Consider the following 21,084-nt stretch of genomic DNA (forward strand, 5'->3'; position numbering starts at 1 on the left):
ACCAGTCTTTTGTTTTTTTTTTTTTTTTGAGACAGAATCTAACTCTGTCACCCAGGCTGGAGTGCAATGGCGCGATCTCAGCTCACTGCAACCTCCACCTCCTGAGTTCAAGTGATTCTCCTGCCTCAGCCTCCTGAGTAGCTGGGACTACAGACATGTACCACCCCACCACCCCCGGCTAATTTTTGTGTTTTTAGTAGAGACGGGGGTTTCACCATGTTGGCCAAGCTGGTCTCGAACTCCTGACCTCAGGTGATCGCCTGCCTTGGCCTCCCAAAGTGCTGGGATTAGAGGCCTGAGCCACTGCACCTGGTGAAAACCAATCTTATAAACTAAGCTTGCAACATCAAGCTTAGTTCTTAACAAGTGCTTACTAAGTCTTTACTAAGGTTGTTGTATTACCTCAGAAGAGGAAAGACTTCTGGTTGTGTGGGTTAAGGTATGGCCCAAATGACCCTGTGAGGACACAGGACAGAGGTCCAGTGTCTCCAGAGCCCATTCCTTCTGTCCCTCTGCCGCCTGCAGCGGATAAACCTCTTATCTGGCCCAAGCAGGGAAGCCCAGGGCCAGGATAGGAGGAGAGGGCAGAGCTGCTATCAGCCACCAGGCCTGGGCCATATCTTGGAGAGGGGGAGGGGCTGTCTGCTTGGCTCTTTTCACAACATGCTCTTGGGGATCCTGTCATCATCTTGGAAAGAAAAGGCTGAGAACTTAAAACTGGGGACAGAGGAGGAAAGCAGGGTGACCCCTGATGTTGCCCTAGAAAATGAAAAACAAAATACAGGAAAACAGAAAAACAGAAGATCTGACTCTGCCCTTAGCCAGGAAAACAGTTTGGGGGAGTAAAAAGTAGGGGAAAGAGTGGGCATTTTGCCTGGAAAAAAGGTAAAGACCTTCTGTGCTACCAAAGGAACTGACTGTGGCCATAGCTGGCGAGGTGGAGATCACACCACAGGAAAAGATTTTCCATCTTAAGGGATTGGTTGATGGGTCCAGCATGAGTGAGGATGGGGAGGAGGCAGTCTCTCCTTCCCTCAGGGGAAGCTGGAGGGAGCCCCTCCAAGGAGGTAGTGCAAACTTGCTGATCCTAGCAGGTGTAGCTCTAACACCTCTTTTCCTTTGACATAGGTTTCTAGAGCCATCTCGGCTTTCCAGGAACCTGGACCAGACTCTGGCCCAGTAGGATGTCCCCGTGTCCTCCCCAGCAGAGCAGGAACAGGGTGATACAGCTGTCCACTTCAGAGCTAGGAGAGATGGAACTGACTTGGCAAGAGATCATGTCCATCACTGAGCTGCAGGTGAGTAAGGGCGGGATAGGGTGGGGAGAGCGTATGTCAGAGAAGAGAGAAGCAGGGAGTTGACCTGGACTCAGGCAGAGGGCGGGAGCAAGCAGGGCTCAGGGCTGGTAATACTCCAGGCACTGGGAAAGGAAGAGCTGGGAAAGATCTGGATGGAAGACACTGAGGAACATTGAGGAGGAGGAGTGGAGGAGCAGTGGTGGGGAGGGAATGATCTGATCGGGAGTGTATGCTCTCTCAGCAGCCACTTGACTCACATCTCTCTCTATCCCACCTCCTGCTCTCCTTCCCTTGCTCACCTTCTTCTCTTCTGACCTGGCTCTCTGATCCTGCCATCTTCTTCCCTCATTACCTCTGCCTGCCCTTGGCAACTGGGTCCGTTTACTCCAGGTAGCAGAGCAGTAGTTCAGGGGCCTCAGGAAGGGGAGTTGGACTATGCCAGGGTCCTCTCCTCCTGCTACTTGGACAAAGGGGTGTCTGTTGACTTAACAATGATGCCTTTGTCCCCAGCTGGGCTGGAGCAGGGTGGCTCCCCGATGTGGGTTGGGGGCCTTGTTTCTAGCATGTTCTCTACTTCTCACTGCACCTGGGCAGGGACAGAGGGACTGAAGAGGAGACAGCAGAGTTTGTGCTGGCTCCCCAAGGTGCTTCTTAGCCCCCAGCCCGCCCCCTTTTACTGCCCTGCTACCATGCCTAGCACCCTCAGGATCTGCCCTAGGCCCTCTTCCCACACAGCAGCTCCCTCTGCTGGGCATCCGGGGCATGGCCAGGATCTGAACTTGACCCTTTGACCCTAGATAACTGCAGCAGGAAAGGGTTCTGAGGGGTCATCTTGAATAACAAGGCTTTGACTTCCTGAAGGAAATAAAGGGACATGAGCCATTTCTTTTTTTTTTTTTTTTTTTTTTGAGATGGAGTCTCGCTCTGGCGCCCAGGCTGGAGTACAGTGGCACGATCTTGGCTCACTGTGAGCTCTGCCTCCCAGGTCATTCTCCTGCCTCAGCCTCCCGAGTAGGTGGGACTACAGGCACCCGCCACCACACCCGGCTAATTTTTTGTATTTTTAGTAGAGACGGGGGGTTTCACCGTGTTAGCCAGGATGGGCTCGATCTGACCTCATGATCTGCCCACGTTGACCTCCCAAAATGCTGGGATTATAGGCCTGAGCCATCACGCCTGGACGAACACGAGCCATTTCAACCCGGTAAGAGCTTTTCCAAGGAGAGTTCATAATTGTTCCAGTGTTAGGTAGACTTTTCTGCAGTCCAACCTCAGTGACTTCCATTCTTGCTAAAGCTGTGTTTTTGGTTTTTTCTTTTTTTGAGATGGAGTCTTGCTCTGTTGCCTAGGCTGGAGTATAGTGGCACCATCTTGGCTCACTTAAACCTCCACCTCCAGGGTTCAAGCAGTTCTCCTGCCTCAGCCTCCCAAGTAGCTGGGATTACAGCCGTTCACCATGCCCGGCTAATTTTTGTATTTTTAGCAGAGATGGGGTTTCACCATGTTGTCCAGGCTGGTCTCGAACTCCTGACCTCAGGTGATCTGCCGCCTTGGCCTCCCATAGTGTTGGGATTACAGGCGTGAGCCACCGCTCCTGGCCTTAAACTGCATTATTCTTGAAACAACTGTATCAGAACTTTGGAAGAAGCTTCCAACAATTATGGCAACTTTGTTTCCTTGTTACTATCTCACTGGGTCTTTCAGAAGAATCCAGCTTGGTCCTGAGAGAGTGTTGTTGGTTTATCTTCCTTAGTCTGTCTCCAAATCTCTTTGTGTCTTTCCTTGCAGGGTCTAAATGCTCCAAGTGAGCCATCGTTTGAGCCCCAAGCCCCAGCCTCATACCTTGGACCTCCACCACACACAACTTACTGCCCCTGCTCAATCCACCCAGATGCTGGCTTCCCACTTCCTCCACCACCTTATGAGCTCCCAGCATCCACATCCCATGTCCCAGACGCCCCATACTCCTATGGCAACATGGCCATACCAGTCGCCAAGCCACTGAGCCTCTCAGGCCTGCTCAGTGAGCCACTCCAAGACCCCTTAGCTCTCCTGGACATTGGGCTACCAGTGGGGCCACCTAAGCCCCAAGAAGACCCAGAATCCGACTCAGGATTATCCCTCAACTATAGTGATGCTGAATCTCTTGAGCTGGAGGGGACAGAGGCTGGTCGGCGGCGCAGCGAGTATGTGGAGATGTACCCAGTGGAGTACCCCTACTCACTCATGCCCAACTCCTTGGCCCACTCCAACTATACCTTGCCAGCTGCTGAGTCCCCCTTGGCCTTAGAGCCCTCCTCAGGCCCTGTGCGGGCTAAGCCCACTGCACGGGGGGAGGCAGGGAGTCGGGATGAACGTCGGGCCTTGGCCATGAAGATTCCTTTTCCTACGGACAAGATCGTCAACTTGCCGGTAGATGACTTTAATGAGCTATTGGCGAGGTACCCGCTGACAGAGAGCCAGCTGGCGCTAGTCCGGGACATCCGACGACGGGGCAAAAACAAGGTGGCAGCCCAGAACTGCCGCAAGAGGAAGCTGGAAACCATCGTGCAGCTGGAGCGGGAGCTGGAGCGGCTGAGCAATGAACGCGAGCGGCTTCTCAGGGCCCGTGGGGAGGCAGACCGGACCCTGGAGGTCATGCGCCAACAGCTGACAGAGCTGTATCGTGACATTTTCCAGCACCTTCGGGATGAATCAGGCAACAGCTACTCTCCTGACGAGTACGCGCTGCAACAGGCTGCCGATGGGACCATCTTCCTGGTGCCCCGGGGGACCAAGATGGAGGCCACAGACTGAGCTGGCCTAGACGAGTGGAACTGGTGATGGGATTTCCTTCATTGCCTTCTGATAAAGGTACTCCCCAACCCTGAGACCCAGAAGGAGCTGAGTTCTCTAGACCAGAAGAGGATGACAATGGGAACGGGTGTTGGGAAGTTCCAAAGTGTGTTCAAAGAGGCTTGCCTTGACAGAGGGCTGGAATCTGTCTTCCCTGACTCAGCTTCTCAGGTCTTCAGCCTCCACCTCGTCTAAGCTTTGGTCTATAAAGTGCGCTACAGAAATAGCCTTTTACTGTGTCTTCCTTCTTGAGGCAGGGTGATGAAGCTGAGATAGCTGTTTGACTCTTACCAAGTTCATTTCATTCCCCCCAGAGCTCTGTATGAGAGGTACCATAAAATTTGGGCTTGAGGCTGGGCATGGTGGCTCACACCTGTAATCCCAGCACTTTGGGAGGCCGAGGTGGGCAGATCATTCCTCGTGAGGTCAGGAGTTTGAGACCAGTCTGGCTAACATGGTGAAACCCCATCTCTACTAAAAATACAAAAATTAGCTGGGCATGGTGGCACACGCCTGTAATCTCAGCCACTCAGGAGGCTGAGGCAGGAGAATCACTAGAATTTAGGAGGCAGAGGTTGCAGTGAGCCGAGATTGTGCCACTGCACTCCAGCCTGGGCGACAGAGCAAGGCTTCATCTAAAAAAAAAAAAATGGGCTTGAGCAGTATGGGGATCTACCACCTTCACCTCCTTTTCAGAGTAAGGGGCCATGGATGATCTGAAGAACCCCACACTCCCTGGTGGTGCCCTATTTGTAGAGCTTGGAGAGCTGCCCAAACTGGCTAAACACCCTATGCAAAGGTTCCTGATGTTTACATCTCTTTTCTCTCAATCCTCCTAGCACAAAAAAACCCAGAATGCCTATAGGCCTTTCTTTTTTTCTTCCCCTCCTGCTTGCCTCTCAGCCTGGGTCCTAATATGCCAGAGTTCTCTTAGAAGACTGAATGGGCTGTTCTTGGCTGGAATTTATACATCAAAATTTCAGAAGATTTCACACCCAAGCTTTGGTAAAACTCACTCCACAGTGGAGTAAAATATTCATTCTTGTGAAACGTTTTCTCCTGTTATATTAGACAAACACTACCCAGAACTTTTCTTGAGAGACAATTTCACTCTTGTTGCCCAGGCTGGAGTGCAATGGCGCGATCTCCACTCATTGCAACCTCCGCCTCCTGGGTTCAAGCGATTCTCCTGCCTCAGCCTCCCGAGTAGCTGGAATTACAGGCATGTGCCACCATGCCCGTCTAATTTTGTATTTTTAGTAGAGATGGGGGTTTCTGCATGTTGGTCAGGCTGGTCTCGAACTCCCGACCTCAGGTGATCCGCCCGTCTCAGCCTCCTAAAGTGCTAGGATTACAGGAGTGAGCCACCGCACCCAGCCAACACTACCCAATTCTTGTTTTGGGGCCCTCCTTTTCTAGATCCTTAAAGATCTTTTTTGTTTGTTTTCTTTGAGATGGAGTTATGCTCTTGTTGCCCATGCTGGAGTGCAATGGTGCGATCTCAGCTCATCACAACCTTTGCCTCCCGGGTTCAAGTGATTCTCCTGCCTCAGTCTCCCAAGTAGCTGGGATTACAGGCATCCACCACCACGCCCGGCTAATTTTGCATTTTTAGTAGAGACAGGGTTTCTCCATGTTGGTCAAGCTGATTTTGAACTCCTGACCTCAGGTGTTCTGCCTGCCTTGGCCTCCCAAAGTGCTGAGATTACAGGCGTAAGCCACCGTGCCTGGCTTTTTTTTTTTTTTTTTTTTTGAGACAGAGTCTTACTCTGTCGCCCAGGTTAGAATGCAGTGCCGTGATCTCGGCTCACTGCAACCTCAATCTCTACCTTCTTTGCCTCAGCCTCTCGAGTAGCTGGGATTACAGGTGCCTGCTACCATGCCTGGCTATTGTTTGTATTTTTAGTAGAGATGGGGTTTCACCATGTTAGCCAGGCTAGTCTCGAACTCCTGACCTCAAATTATCCACCTGCCTTGGCCTCCCAAAGTGTTGGGATTACAGGCATGAGCCACCATGCACGGCCTACATATTTTTTATTAGTCTATTTTGTTTCTTCTTGAAACAGAATATAATTGACTAAGTTTCAGATTCCTTAGCCATATCAAAGTCCAGTCAAACCTCCCTGACACGACACAATCTCCTTGCTTGGAGTTGTATGGTCTCCAATATTCCCAGTCACTGAGTTACACAGCTTACTTCTTCAGAATATTTTATGTTTACTTTTTATTCAATTTTACTAGCTCCATTCCAACATTAAAACCTTACATCCAAGTTTTGATCTAGACACCACAGGCTGAGGTGGGAGGACTGCATGAGCCCAGAAGCTTGAGACCAGCCTGGACAACATAGGGAGACCCTACAAAAGAAAAAAATAATAAAAAATAAAAATTAGTGGGTGGGTACAGTGGCATATGCCTGTGGTCCCAGCTATGTTGGAAGCTGAGGTGAGAGGATTGCTTGAGCCTGAGAGTTCGAGGCTACAGTGAGCCATGATAATGCCACCGTACTCCAGCCTGGGCAACCGAGCGAGACTGTCTCAAACAAAAATGGGCACCACAGATACTGAGACCTAAAAGCAGCACAGTGATTAGGGAAGATATAGAACATGGTCTCTAGCCTAAGTTGAGGGAATGAAAACAACTTGAAGTGCTTCCTATTTTTTTTTTTTTTTGAGATGGAGTCTCACTCTGTTGCCCAGGCTTGAGTGCAGTGGGCTGATCTCGGCCCACTGTAACCTCAACCTCCCAGGCTCAGTCTTCCTGCCTCAGCCTTCTGAGTAGCTAGGATTAAAGGTACATGCCACCACGCCTGGCAAGTATTTGTATTTTTAGTAGGGAGGGGGTTTCACCATGTTGGTCAGGCTGGTTTCGAACTCCTGGGCTTAAGCAATCTGCACACCTCAGCCTTCCAAAGTGCTATCACAGTCATGAGCCATCCAATGTTTCCACATTGTTTTTTTCTTGTCTTTGAGACAGCGTCTTTCGCTCTGTTGCCCAGGCTGGAGTGCAGCAGCAGGATCTTGGCTGACTGTAACCTCCACTTCCCAGGTTCAAGCGATTCTCTTGCCTCAGCCTCCCAAGTAGCTGGGATTACAGGCACCTGCCACCACGCCCACCTAATTTTTGCATTTTTAGTAGAGACAGTTTTCACCATGTTGGCCAGGCTGGTTTCGAACTCCTGACCTCAAGTGACCCTCCCGCCTAGGCCTCCCCAAGTGCTGGGATTACAGGTGTGAGCCACTGTGCCTGGCAATGTTTCCACATCTTTTTTTTTTTTTGAGACGGAGTCTTGCTCTGTTGCCCAGGCTGGAGTGTAGTGGCATGATCTCCGCTCACTGCAGCCTCTGCCTCCTAGGTTCAAGTGATTCTCCTGCAGCCTCCAGAGTAGCTGGGATTACAGGTGCGCACCACCACACCCTGCTAATCTTTGTATTTTTTGGGGGGTGGGGGAACAGTCTCACTCTGTCACCCAGGCTGGAGGGCAGTAGCGCGATCTTGGCTCACTGCAACCTCCGACTCACCGGTTCAAGCAATTCTTCTGCCTCAGCCTCCTGAGTAGCTGGGACTACAGGCACGCGCCACCACACCCGGCTAATTTTTTTTTGTATTTTTTAGTAGATGGGGTTTCACCATGTTGCCCAGGTTGGTTTTGAACTCCTGAGCTCAGGCAATATGCCCGCCTCAGCCTCCCAAAGTGTTGGGATTACAGGCATGAGCCACTGCACCCAGCCATTTTGTCTCCCCATTTCAAGTTGCAAAGGGCAGTGGCTTGGGCTAACTGTTCAGAAATTTAATTAGTTCACCTAAGAGAGGTCAGATACAGACAATCCCCCTGCTCTCATGAAAATCACTAGTAAGACCATCTCATACACTCGCACACACACGTTTGGTGTGCCGACCTAAACAAGGTGAAACATAAGTTTGAAAATAGAGCAACCTGGGTTACATGGTCCAGTGGTTGCAGGAACTTGGGCCAGGATTTTACCTTGAGCCTATTTCCCGATTCAGAAAATATGGAATTTACTTTTCAATCACATATAATGATGTAGCAAAGTACATGGAATGAAACAATGTTTCTCTTCAATAGGCATGCTTTTAGGAAACTACTATCCTCAAGTTGTCCTTTCCCTTCAAGAAAATGTGATTGTCCACAATAAAACCTCTAGCAAATGCCAAGTCACAAACTGAGACCCTGACATTACTTCCAAGTACCACAAGGCTGATGGAACTTAATCCCACATACAGTTATTTCAAAACAGCATGGGTGTCAAAGAGGCAAAATTTTCCCAATAATTCTACCTCCACTTTTGTTAGGTTGAAAACTGAGGCTGGATAAACTTTCCTTGAAAATATCAGAAAAATTTAAGTGGCCAGGCACAGTGGCTCACAGCTCTAATCTCAGCACTTTAGGAGGCTGAGGTGGGCAGATCACCTAAGGCCAGAAGTTCAAGACTAGCCTGGGCAACATGGTGAAACGCTGTCTCTATTAAAAATACAATTAGCTGGGCACCTCTAGTCCCACCTACATGGGAAGTTGAGTCAGAACTGCTTGAACCCAGGAGGCAGAGGTTGCAGTGAGCAAAGACTGTCACTGCAATCCAGTCTGGGTGACAGAGGGACACTTCATCTCAAACACACACACAGAAAAACCTAAGCATTTGCTAGAGGGTACAATCATTGCTCCCAAAATAGCCCTTACATTTTCAGGCTCACTATCTTTGAGAAGCTAAATCTTGCCTCCCATTCAGTTTACTTTCTTACTCCTGGCTTGATAATTCTACTTTAGTATGAGACAGCTGGCCAATAAACCCAACTTGTTTGCCAAAGATGAAATCCATTATGTCCTTCTGCAACAGATGGTGAGCGTAAGTCCCAACAGAGACCTACTGAGCTCAATGGCAGTGCTACAACTTGATTTTCCCTTGCCAGGGGAGCTAGAAAAAGGACATGCTCAATTGGATCAACAGTAAAGTTTACTTATTATAATGAGCCAAAAATTACTCCAGCAGTGAAAACCCATTTCTATTTTCATTAAACCATAAAGCTGAATGGGATGAATCTAAATATAGCAATTCACATTGTAATCAACCATATCCTCTCTAACCTGAATTTCAACGTTATTAACCATAGATATCACAAAGGAGGACAAAACAAGCATAACTAAGTTAAATACAGTTTATTAAAAAAAAACAAAAAACCCCATTTACAAAATGGAATTTGAGCTGCAGAACAGCTCATGTCAACTGCATGGCAGTGATAACGAAGTACAGTGGCTCAGATAAAGGTCTTCACAAGGACGTTCCTGCAAAAGGCAAAAGAGGTTATGAAGTATTTATATAAGCAGAGATGAATGACTACACAATTATATCCACTGTCACTACTGGGAATATCTGGTTGTACCAGTAACTTTTTGCAACTGGATGAGATTACAAAATGTTTCGGTTTGACGTACAGCTTGTCCTTCTCCCTTTTTACTTTGGGAACACAGGGCATTCTTTTGCTGACCACTAACTTATAAAAAACTTACCTTTCTGCCACGAACTTGGACAGGTGAGTTTCTGTTTTTAAGAGCTGATAAGACTAGTAGCAGACTCCTCCCTAGAAAAGTAAACAGCCTTTAGAAGTAGCTCTCTTCTAAGACCAAGTCCCATCTCAAGCTAAACCTCCCATACCTCCCATTAAGAGCCCACCCATCCCCCCACCATTTGGGGAAGAGTCTATTACTTTGAGCCGTTATTTTAAGGAAATGGGTCAAAGGAAGATAAATAAAAGGGCAAAAATTTATATTCACAGTACAAATAATGTGCTCACTTCCTTCAACTGGGAGCCACCAATAGGGTGTCAATTTAAAACAATTCATCTCCAGAAAAACCAAGTTCAGCTTAACTGGACTAGTTTTGGCTCAATATATTAAGAAAAATGTTTAACAGAAAACTGGACTTTAAGCAACTATATGGATGTAAGTAAAATCTGTTCTTACCTACCCGCATAGCAATAAAACCTTTCCTCCTGGTTCTGACTGCTAGTCCTAAGAGTCAGGTGTGCCTTACTCTTGTCTGCCTCCTTCCTTGCGATGATCACTGAAATTTCACTCCCTCCTAGCTTTCATGGAGCGTGCCGTGGCCTGCCCCTGGCTTATCTGTACTCCACATACCACAAGTGTCTACTCTCAGCTGTAGAGTGTCTGAGCTCGGAGCCATTCGCGCTATACTTGCTAGCAGTTCCTAGTAGCTGAACATCTCTCCTGGATCTTTAAAGGCATTGTCACGAATCCTGAGGTATCTGCAAACTCCCTCAATAGTTAGGGTTCCACCTGCTATTGCAAACTCAGCCAGTATCATGGACTATCACCCATGCTTTCCCACCCACCACCACCTCCCACCCACCTCCCACCACCCTCCTCCCCAAACTTCCAACACACCCATGGGATGGAAAATACAGTACTATTGATAAACAAATCTCTATGCTACTAGGTACAATAGCACTGAAATTGAGAGCACCAAAGGTAAGGCTCAAAAGAATCTATGTACAAATAACACATTATCGGATATTAACTGTTAAAGGTTTAGAAATCATTTTCTATACAATTAACATTTTAGGTAGGTTGTGTGACCTTGTGCCATAAAGGGAAACTGCAGTTAACACGAAATTACGTAGAAAAATTTAGTTTCTATTGGTATGGTTTTCATCTCCAAATTAATTAGTATAGCTAACTGATAAAACCTCTGAAGGCCCACCCAACCAGAACCCAGTCAAACTGCAGTTTTCCTTTAATGTAAGCCTATCTTTATGTTCATTAAAATACTTTCTGATATTGCTTATTTTTAAAAGGCCTCCCAAACACTTCCAACCTGTGGATTTATGGAGCGGCATTAGCCAGCAGCTAGTTTCTATTCCCTGGCAGAGCTTTGAACTTGAATTGTGATAGAAGCATTCAACATCATCAGGGGGAGTGGGTAGGGAAAGTCCAAATCTCTGCCAGTCCCAAATCCATACAGTTGTCATTTCATTCAAGAGAATTAAATCGTTTATTGATTACACATGATAATGGATGATACACAAGCTTCATTCCCATCTATAATTTTATCTGGTACCATTATTCAATTTAGATATATTGCATAGGATGTGCCAACAATCACTTTTATAACCAGTAATTCCATGATTTTGCTTGGGTAATCCCTTTTAATGGTGAACTTCAGGTCACAACAGTAACTATCAGTTCAACTACACCAAGGTTTCCGAAGACAATGGCTTCTCCACCCAAGCAGGTTGTATATAAATTCCAAATAGAACCTGGCATCACCCTGAAGGAATTCTAACTTCACACTGTTGGGGAAATTTACCAAGATGGCTTCAGAGTAGACTAACTTTACACAGCACATTAAAAAAAAGACATTTATTCAGCGTCACGATCAGACTATTACATTTAGCAATCAACAGCATGGGTGCAAAAAAAAAAAAATCTACATTAAAACCCTTTGTTGGAATGCTTTACACTTTCCACAGAACAGAAACTAAAATAACCTGTTATACAATTAGTCACAAATACAGTCCTCGAGTTTTTTGCCCATACACATGAGTATTTGTCTAAAACATGTCTTCTTTGTAGCAGCTAGGCCCTGCCACCACTGTGCTTGGCTGAGTTCACAAATCTGTTGTAACCTGTAGCTTCCCTGTCACTTCTCTGGCTCTCCTCTCCTGCTAAGCTTTGTTTCCTGTTGAACAATATGGAATAAAGTTGTTAATCTAAACATATTAAGACTCAAGGCTACAATCCAATATCAAGTTTGCTTCCCACAAATTTTGCTGATCTGAATATTAACTTTATATCCACAATTACTGCAATTATAATGTTAACTATGTTGCACTGCTCAGCTACATTAGGGTTATTGGGTTCATCAGCAATTTAAAAAATTATGTCAACACACAAAAAGGTGCTTACTTACCTAATTAAAATCTTCTGCCACTGCCATAGCTACTGCTGCTGCTGGAACCGCCATAGCCACCTAAAAAGTACAATTTTTCTTTTAAAGTTTCAAAGTGCCAACAGTAACACAATGTTTTCATATTTGAGATAGAAGTGTCTGGCCATTTAAAAATGGCCCCTACTCCAAGGGAGATGGTAAAGTGGTCCCGTGATTTTTTAAATGTGATCAAATTATCACTTTCTGAAGGTTTTAAACTGTAAACGTTTTGGTGCCTAGACATAGCAGTTAAAGGGCTTTCTTCCCAGCAGTAGCTACAGACACAACTCTTTTGACATGATCCCAAATTACACAGATACCATACCTTGGTTTCGTGGTTTTGCAAAGTATTGGCCTCCACCGCCATAGGGGCCAGAGCTTCTGCCTCCAAAATTTCCTCCCTTCATGGGTCCAAAATTTGAAGACTGATTGTTGTAATTGCCAAAATCATTGTAGCTTCCACCACCTCCAAAATTGCTTCCTATGAATGGGAAAGAGGGCCTTCGTCTGTTACCTGAGGATGATGCTAGTTTCCAATTGTTTAGTGGTCAGAATAAAATAAGGTTGAGTTATCTGCCTTCCTTTCTCCCAAACTATGGTGACTCCAATCCTTGCATTTCATTCTCTGGGAAAGGCATTCAGTTGAATAATCCAGTAATAAAAAGAAAACTGGCCTAACTCACCATGACATAAAATAAAGAGATTTTCATAGTGGCTCAAGCATATTCTACAGCCTTGAAGGCCTTCATGGATCCAGGGCCACGGCAAGCAGAAGTATCTTGGATACATCAACTAAGCGCCTAAGGTCCCAAAGGAGTTAAGATACTAAATCCTTCTACATACTAATCTAACTCAAAGACAATACTATCCACTTATCTCTACTAATTGGGAGTGAGGCGGCCCCAGCTTAAAGCTAGGAGGAGGTAGCATAGCAAGCCCATTTGTTTTTAATATACCATGCAGTGTACCACACAATGCTTTAACAGCACCAGAACCCAAGCTCTAAAAGGCTAATCTAGCTGTCACACCAAGTACTTGGATCACTGGATACCTACCACTACCACCGCCAAAGCCGCCTCCGCCTCCGTTGTTATAGCTGTCATAGCTGCCACTCCCGCCATAGCCACTGCCCTGGTTTCCATAACCCTGTCCACCACTTCCATAGCCTCTGCTTCCTCCAGAGTAACCAGGGCCGCCTCCTCCATAACCACCTACAAGAATACAATTCTTCTCAATAAGACAAAAGTATTTGACAATGAAAACTTGTGCAAGTGTAATGGCTGAAGGCCTGCTCACAGCATGCGTGTTATGGGCAAGGTTGAGTTTGTCATGCACCAGAATTTTAGTCTCTTATCAACCTATTCTAAAGATCCAGGTTGCCAGGATTTTTTCTCTACTTAGTCCTAAAAAACTTACCATCATTACCAAATCCATTATAGCCATCCCCACTGCCACCATATCCACCACCACCACGGCTGCCACCAAAGCCACCTGGAAGAAAAAGTTTCAAGTTTTAAGTATGACTTGCACCGAAAGTGACATTCTGAATGCACTTCCCATACTGTAAACTCTACATAGCAAAAATGGTGTGAAATCAGAACTACCTGTACATAAACCATACATACCACGACCACTGAAGTTTCCTCCACGACCGAAGTTGTCATTCCCACCGAAACCACCTCCACGACCACCACCAAAGTTTCCAGAACCACTTCGACCTTAAGAAATGAAGTTTAAGCATTAAATCATTCATACCTGAGTATCTCAAAGTTACCTTTAAAGTTTAATTAAGCAACAAGCATACCTCTTTGGCTGGATGAAGCACTAGCCATCTCTTGCTTTGACAGGGCTTTCCTAACTTCACAGTTGTGGCCATTCACAGTATGGTATTTCTGAACTAAAAAAAAATATAGATACATGGTCTCAGGGTTTAGAATGCCACATGGATTGTGGAACCCTTACTAAATGCCACTATCGGATACTTACTGACAATCTTATCCACGGAGTCATGGTCATCAAAGGTTACAAAGGCAAAGCCCCTTTTCTTGCCACTGCCTCGGTCAGTCATGATTTCAATTACTTCAATTTTCCCATACTGTTCAAAATAATCTCTTAGGTGATGTTCTTCAGTGTCTTCTTTAATGCCACCAACAAATATCTTTTTCACAGTTAAGTGGGCACCTGGTCTTTGAGAATCCTAATAGGAGGAAAACCACAGGTTTAGATTAGCAAACCCTATATTCAAATCAAAAACTGTTCTGGTAAGTTTAAAAAACTCCTGAATCTTAAGTCCATAGTAGCACCTCTCTAAATGAGTTGAAGGGGAAAAAAAAAACCCAACACAAAACAACTCACTTCTCTTGAGACAGCTCTCTTTGGTTCCACAACTCTTCCGTCCACCTTGTGTGGCCTTGCATTCATGGCTGCATCCACCTCCTCCACAGTGGCGTATGTGACAAACCCAAAGCCCCTGGAACGCTTGGTGTTTGGATCTCTCATTACCTGAGAACAGTGTTAATTTATGTAACACAAAGTCTGACCGCAGAAGCTTTTGTCATTTTAACTTTGAATAGGGAAATAGGAAACTTTACACCAGCCTTTTATAAAAAGCGGTTTAGTTTCCCACTACCCTAGATTTAACAGGTAGCTTTTAAAATCAAAGCAGAATGTTCCTTTGTCGACAAAGTTCTAACCATAATGCTACTAACAACTTTCATAAGCATTCAGAGAGGACTGCACCAAGATATGCCAAGGAAATCGGCTATTTTACTGCTTTGTCCCAATTCTTACCACACAGTCCGTGAGCGTTCCCCATTGCTCAAAATGGCTCCTCAGGCTCTCATCGGTTGTTTCAAAGCTCAACCCTCCAATGAAGAGCTTCCTCAGCTGTTCGGGCTCTTTAGGAGACTGGAGTGGGGGAAGGGGGAAGTGTTAAATGGACTACAACAACACGAAACAATTTCCATCAAGGAAAAAAAAAACCACACACCAACTGTGTACCTAGCACTTATTGTTCGTTCAGGTCGCAACAAGCCACGTGCTTCTCCCTATCAAGGGAGGCAGTACGCTGGGGGTTGCGAGCGCTGGGAAATCGCAAGCGCATGCGTCTCTAGTCGTCTTCCGACGCACGCGCAACAAAGGCTTGGGCGGGAGGGATCCATCTCCATAATCGGACTAACCGCTCTTCAGAAATCTCGCTCACCAAGGCAAGGTTTACAAAAAGACAAAGATCCTGTGTGCCTAAGAATTTTGGTACGAGAAGCAAGTCCCGCGTGATAACTCATGGTTGGCGGAGAGCGGCCTCATGGCGATCAAGAGGACAAAATGGCGACTTGAACTTTGGGAGGGGTAGGCCTGGGCAGCGACCGAAGTTAACTGTAGAATCGGCTGGTGCAAGGAACGAAACCAAGCCACATCTTACCGATTCAGGAAAGGGAGAGGAAAAAATTCAACTTGGAAAGCTCGCCTAACTCACCTCTGACTTAGACATGACGGCAGGGAGAAGAGAGACTTTAACGATGCTTCTTCGGCGGCGTCCACGGGCAGAAAGGAGCAAGCTGACGAACGTATCTGCCAGCCTACCTTCGGCCTCTCTTTTTTACCCCGCCTCCTCGCTTTCGGCATTGGTAGACTCCGCCCTGGGACAGCTCTGATTGGACATTTGAAATCGCTTCCCCTTGCTATTGGCCTGTGGTGCCACATTGCTGTGTAACGTCATTCCTTTGGGCGTTCTACGCGTCTCCACCCCTTGGAGTCAATTGGTTCTCGAGTAATATTATTGTTAACCAGTCTGATTGGCCAACCGACCGATCATTCATGTTTGAATCTACCTGGGGTGTTTAACGCCTTTTTAATCTTCCACGCGTAAATATTACAGTCAAGTCGCTTGGCAAAGCATGATTAGCACTATGTATTAGACAAGCAGTTAGCCAGGAGGTCACAGTTTTTTTGCAAAGAACGCTTGTTGACCGCACGTGTAGCAAAATGGCGAATTTTGCGCAGGCGCATTAAGAAGTTCCACCTGCCTCTGGGAACACGTGAAATGGCGGGCAGGACTAGGCAGTGAACCTACGGCGCCTGCGTGTTGGCGGGAGTTGTTCCTAGCTTTGCGCATGCGCAGTGGGCGGAGAAAAAAGGTCCGGTCCCAGGATTGGTTGCGCAGGCGCAGGCAAGGATCCGTTTTGGCGGGCGGTTGGCGTTGCGCAGAAGGCGGCGGCGGTGGTGGCTAGTGGTGCGGCCTCACCAAACAGGAACAGGGCAGACGTTAGCGTGAGTGATCACTCTCAATCCCGGGTAAGTGGCAGACAGTCTTATCTACCCATAGTAGGTCTTGAACTGACTCCATTTGGGCCCGTTATTGTGTGAAATGAATGGACCGCGGGGTGGGGGATAGTCAAGGGGCAGCGGTGGATCGGGTCAACCAATAGAAGAACAGGGGGCGGGATGTTTTAATCCCTGTAGGTTCTTTGGAGCTGTGCAGCCGAAGACTTTGACTGGCTTGTGTATAGGCCAATTGGGTGTGCCTTGAGCTGCCGACTGATCGGCCCTTGGGCCATCGGAATGTGGGAGATGGGTTTTCCCCTTCTGAGCAGCGTCTCACTGAGCCAGTGAGCAGGAAGCGCGCGGTAGGTTGGGCTTCTCCAGGGGGCAGCGGTTTGACTCCAATGGGGAATGCGGGATCGGGCGGTTAAACGGATGGAACGAATCTGGAGCCAGTAGACGGACAGCCTAAGGAAAGCGCTGGGACCAGTCGTCCAATCGGCTCTCCAAAAGAGAGAGGTCTTCGATTTGGGGTTGTGAGGAAGGGGAGTCGGTGCCTGTAATGGCGTGTGAGGATGAATGTTTTATCCACAATGACTTTTCTAACGAAGCCTTTAGGCCTCAGTCCCATACACCTCCCTGAAAGCCTAAGTTTCCTCCTGTATTCCTCGACTTGAGCATTTTTCCCCCGCCTCCGCACTTGAGGTTTGGGGAACAGAGGAGGTTTTTGTTTGTTTTTTATAATACTTTCAGAAGTCGCTTCTTTAGGAAGACTGTTAAAATGTTAGAACGAATAGGAGAAATCTCTATATCCTGATAGTGCATATTTCCACGGACAATATGTTTGTAGGTCCATAGAAAAGTTTTGGAAAGCTACACACCAAAGTGTGTCAATCCTAGGGATACAGTAGGATCGAGGCAGGCTGGTTCTTTAATGTTTAAAACTTTGCAAGATTAATGATTTGTGATTAAAATTAAATAAAAAATGAAGTCAGTTGTTTTGTGTTTCTAATCATAATCACATACTTACCATCCCTTTTCTGATTTATATAATCCATGTGCCCAGTGCTTTTATTTTAGTCTCTTTCTCCTGAGAACTTTCCCTCTCACACATTTCTTTTCTTTACACCATTAAAGATATCCTAAAACCCTCTTTTTGCTGTTCATTTGAGGATATCTGACTTTGGATTAAAAAAGAAACGCTTAAAGAGGGTAATATTTAGGGTTCTGGGGACAGAAGACTCGTCCATCACCTGGATTATTCCTTGCCTTTTAATTAGATTTCCTTCGAAGTGTGTTTTACATGCAGTCTATCTCCTTTTGATAATGCCCACTCTGCTTATTCCAGGATCTTTTGGAGAAATAAATAAATTTTGATAACATTGGCTGTATCAGAGTCTTACTGCTTTTATTCAATAATTCAGGATCAAGGGAAAATACTTAAATACTGAAAATCAACTACCTATGAAGTACACTTACGACTAGAGACCTTTCCGACTTTATACCAAAGACAAACGATTTTAATAGCAGTTTATGAACAGAGGAAAAATTTCCATGTTCTCTGGCACTAGCAAAAGGACAAACCTGTAATTTATACCTGGCTTTAAGCCTATTTGTAGGTATGCTAGTAATAGGGTTGCTGAGCTTCTGAGAACTAAAGTGATACTGGTTAAGGGTATCTGTCCTGGATTTATTTAGGTTTGAAAGGAATACAGTCTTAACCTACAGTAAGATTTCTCAGCGTTAGCACTGTTGATATTTTGAGGCAGATAATTCTTTGTTAAGGGTATTCGGGGTGTCCTGTGCATAGTAAAATATTTAGCAAAATCCGTGGCTTCTACCGACTATATGCCAGTAACATCGCACCTCTCGCCACATCCCCATTTGTGACAATCAGATTGTTAACAGACATTGCCAAATGTCCGGGGAGGTAGGGATCGGGGATAAAATCTCCCTCGGTTGAAAATCATTCTTCTAAAATTCTGGAGCATGCAGGGCACAGTTTTGTGTTCCTGTAGTCCCAGCTACTCTGGAAGCTGAGGCAGGAGGCTTGAGCTCAGGAGGTCAAGGCTGCAGTGTGAGATGATTATGCCTGTGAATAGCTACTGCACTCGTCTGGGCAGCACAACAAGATCCTATTGCTAAAAAATAAAAATGCTAGAGTTTATTATTTTTTCAAAATCCATTATTTTACGAATTGGAAAATGGGTAAAAGTGAGAGAAGATGGTTGAAGTGTTTAGGGAGTGGCATTTGGTAAATGGATCGCTAAATCCTGATGTTTATCTCCTTAGATACAGAATTGATCCTTGTTCTATTTGATAAAAGGAAATTTTTATTAAAATTTTTACCACTTGATCTGGTGCCAGTGGCTCACATCTGTAATCCCAGCACTTTGGGAGGCTGAGATGGGCTGATCACTTGAGGCCAGGAGTTTGAAACCAGCCTGGCCAACATGGTGAAACCCGCCTCTACTAAAAACACAAAAATTGGGCCGGGCCCAGTGGCTCATGTCTGTAATCCCAGCCCTTTGGGCGGCGGAGGCGGGTGGATCACTTAAAGTCAGGAGTTCAAGACCAGCCTGGCCAACATCGTGAAACCCCGTCTCTACTGAAAATACAAAAAAATTAGCCGGGCGTGGTGGCAGGTGCCTCTAATTCCAGCTACTTGGGAGGCGGAGACAGAATTGCTTGAACCTGGGAAGCGGAGGTTGCAGTGAGCAGAAATTGCACCACTGCACTCCAGCCTGGGTGACAGAGCGAGACTCCGTCTCAAAACAAAAAAACAAAAAACCCACAAAAATTAGCCAGGCATGGTGGTGGGCGCCTGTAATCCCAGCTACTCAGGAACCTGAGATGGGAGAATCGCTTCAACCCGGAGGCAGAGGTTGTAGTGAGCTGAGATCATGCCACTGCACCCCAGCCTGGGCGACAGAATGAGACCTTGTCTCAGGAAAAAAGAAATGTTTACCACTTTTTGCAACTTAAACTTATACATACGATTGCTTGCATCTTGTCCTTGTTTGGCTTCCTAAAATAACGGCAAATATGTTTTTGAAGAAGGTGGACTTTGCCTCACATCCATCTTTTTCACTTGATTCTAGCTAGCCTCTTTACTGGGATTCTTTTGGATCCACGTTTCAAAACTTTTTTGACCTGAATAAGAAATATATTTTACAGTACTCCTGTACACACATTGAAACAGATTTCACTAAACAAACAAATGTGCAGAGCACTCTGATACTCTTTTGTCTGCAGTATACTATTTCATTGTCTTAAGAAAGCAGTCAATTTCCACCGAACTGATTTCGCAGCTGTTTATAGACCCAGAGTTTTGGGGGAAAAAAGACTGCTGATCTGAACAATAGGTCACCAAATCATGCCACTTTTGATTACTTTCTGAGTTCCTTCCATCTCCAGCCCCAACCCCTTGTACAGATGGTCCCTTGTGATATTTCGACGTAAGATTTTTTTCGCTTTTACAATGGTGTGGAAATAATTTCCTTTCAGTAGAAACCATACTTCAAGTATCCACATAACCATTCTGTTTTTCACTTTCGGTACAGTAATCAACCAATTACATGAGATATTCAATACTTTCTTATAAAATAGGCTTTGTGTTAGGTGATTTTGTCCAACAGTAGGCTAATGTAAGTATTCTGAACACATTTAAGGGTAGGCTAGGCTAAGCTGTGATGTTCAGTAGGAACACCTTAGGTGTAGGAAATGAATTTTCAATTTTTCGTATTTTCAACCTATAAGTCAAGGAGTATCTAAACAGATTAAGCAGTGACCTGTTACTTGGTGTTTTTACTCATGTGTTTTACTTTGAAAGATTATAGGAGCCAAGCCGAGACTTTCTAGTTTACTGTGGTGTGCAAGTGAAAATTGCTTGTTTTATTTATTTATTTATTTATTTATTTTTTTGAGACAGAGTCTCGCTCTGCCGCCCAGGCTGGAGTGCAGTGGCCGGGTCTCAGCTCACTGCAAGCTCCGCCTCCTGGGTTTACGCCATTCTCCTGCCTCAGCCTCCCAAGCAGCTGGGACTACAGGCGCCCGCCACTTCGCCCGGCTCGGTTTTTGTATTTTTTAGTAGAGACGGGGTTTCACCATGTTAGCCAGGATGGTCTCGATCTCCTGACCTCGTGATCCGCCCGTCTCGGCCTCCCAAAGTGCTGGGATTACAGGCTTGAGCCACCGCGCCCGGCCGAAAATTGCTTGTTTTATTGTAAAGTCTCACAGTGCTTAAAGAGGGAAAACAATAAAAATATTGCAAAATCTCTCACAATGTGATAGGGTTTTTTGTTTGTTTGTTTTGAGATGGAGTCTCGCTCTTGTTGCCCAGTCTGGGGTGCAATGGCACAATCTTGCCTCATCTCAACCTCCGCCTCCCGGGTTCAAGTGATTCTTCTGCCCCATCCTCCTGAGTACCTGGGATTACAGACATGTGCCACCACGCCCTACTAATTTTTAGTAGAAACAGGGTTTCTCCATGTTGGTCAGGCTGGCCTAGAACTCCTGACCTTAGGTGATCTGCCTGCCTTGGCTTCCCAAAGTGCTGAGATTACAAGCGTGAGCCACTGTGCCCAGCCTCTAATGTGATAATTAGTAGGTATGATGAACTTTTCTCTCTGGTGGTGAAATTTTAGTGGGTAATTTTTCATTGAAATTCTGGGAATATCACAGAGTTAGAAATCCTAACTTCCAGAGTGATACGTGTTGGGCCTCCA

At 45.9% G+C, this 21,084-nt stretch overlaps 3 protein-coding genes across 7 annotated transcripts in view; 2 read left to right on the plus strand and 1 right to left on the minus strand.

The window, feature by feature from the left end:
* The window catches only part of NFE2 (nuclear factor, erythroid 2), a 10,011-nt gene extending 5,650 nt beyond the window's left edge, over positions 1 to 4,361 (plus strand). For 2 of the 3 annotated variants that reach the window (XM_011930454.1, XM_011930456.1), the window contains 2 exons: positions 1,129 to 1,298; positions 3,087 to 4,361. In XM_011930454.1, the coding sequence (XP_011785844.1) occupies positions 1,185 to 1,298; positions 3,087 to 4,094 (1,122 nt within the window). In that variant the 5' untranslated portion in view covers positions 1,129 to 1,184 and the 3' untranslated portion in view covers positions 4,095 to 4,361. Of the gene's footprint in view, positions 1 to 442; positions 886 to 1,128; positions 1,299 to 3,086 lie in introns of those variants that run through there. The other variant, XM_011930455.1, reaches the window with a different exon arrangement.
* Positions 4,362 to 10,678: 6,317 nt separating this feature from the next.
* Positions 10,679 to 16,199, minus strand: HNRNPA1 (heterogeneous nuclear ribonucleoprotein A1). 3 transcript variants are annotated; one of them, XM_011930458.1, is made up of 11 exons: positions 15,573 to 16,199; positions 14,888 to 15,004; positions 14,453 to 14,599; positions 14,084 to 14,294; positions 13,902 to 13,994; positions 13,723 to 13,815; positions 13,514 to 13,588; positions 13,153 to 13,308; positions 12,423 to 12,578; positions 12,080 to 12,139; positions 10,679 to 11,459 (listed from the first exon to the last, which is right to left on the minus strand). In XM_011930458.1, the coding sequence occupies exons 1-10, from the start codon at positions 15,585 to 15,587 to the stop codon at positions 12,084 to 12,086; spliced, it is 1,119 nt and encodes a 372-aa protein (XP_011785848.1). In that variant the 5' UTR covers positions 15,588 to 16,199; the 3' UTR covers positions 10,679 to 11,459; positions 12,080 to 12,083. The 3 variants fall into 3 exon arrangements, with proteins under 3 accessions (XP_011785848.1, XP_011785847.1, XP_011785849.1); XM_011930457.1 differs by having other exon boundaries at positions 11,138 to 11,848; XM_011930459.1 differs by lacking the exon at positions 13,153 to 13,308 and having other exon boundaries at positions 11,138 to 11,848.
* A 69-nt stretch (positions 16,200 to 16,268) lies between these two features.
* CBX5 (chromobox homolog 5) overlaps positions 16,269 to 21,084 on the plus strand; it is a 56,976-nt gene continuing 52,160 nt past the window's right edge. The window contains exon 1 of the mRNA XM_011930685.1: positions 16,269 to 16,390. The gene's annotated coding sequence lies outside the window, so the exon portion shown is untranslated. The remainder of the gene's footprint in view (positions 16,391 to 21,084) is intronic.

This window comes from Colobus angolensis, unplaced genomic scaffold (genome assembly GCF_000951035.1).
Source record: "Colobus angolensis palliatus isolate OR3802 unplaced genomic scaffold, Cang.pa_1.0 Scaffold87, whole genome shotgun sequence".
NCBI classification, from domain to species: Eukaryota; Metazoa; Chordata; class Mammalia; order Primates; family Cercopithecidae; genus Colobus; species Colobus angolensis.

Bases quoted from the DNA above. Each gene is read 5' to 3' on its own strand.
- HNRNPA1 (XM_011930458.1), bottom strand. The intron at 13,589-13,722 runs GTATGTATGGTT...TTTTTCTTCCAG, and splicing joins AGGAAACTTCAGTGGTCGTG to GTGGCTTTGGTGGCAGCCGT. The intron at 12,579-13,152 runs GTAGGTATCCAG...TCCCATTCATAG, and splicing joins CGGCTTTGGCGGTGGTAGTG to GAAGCAATTTTGGAGGTGGT.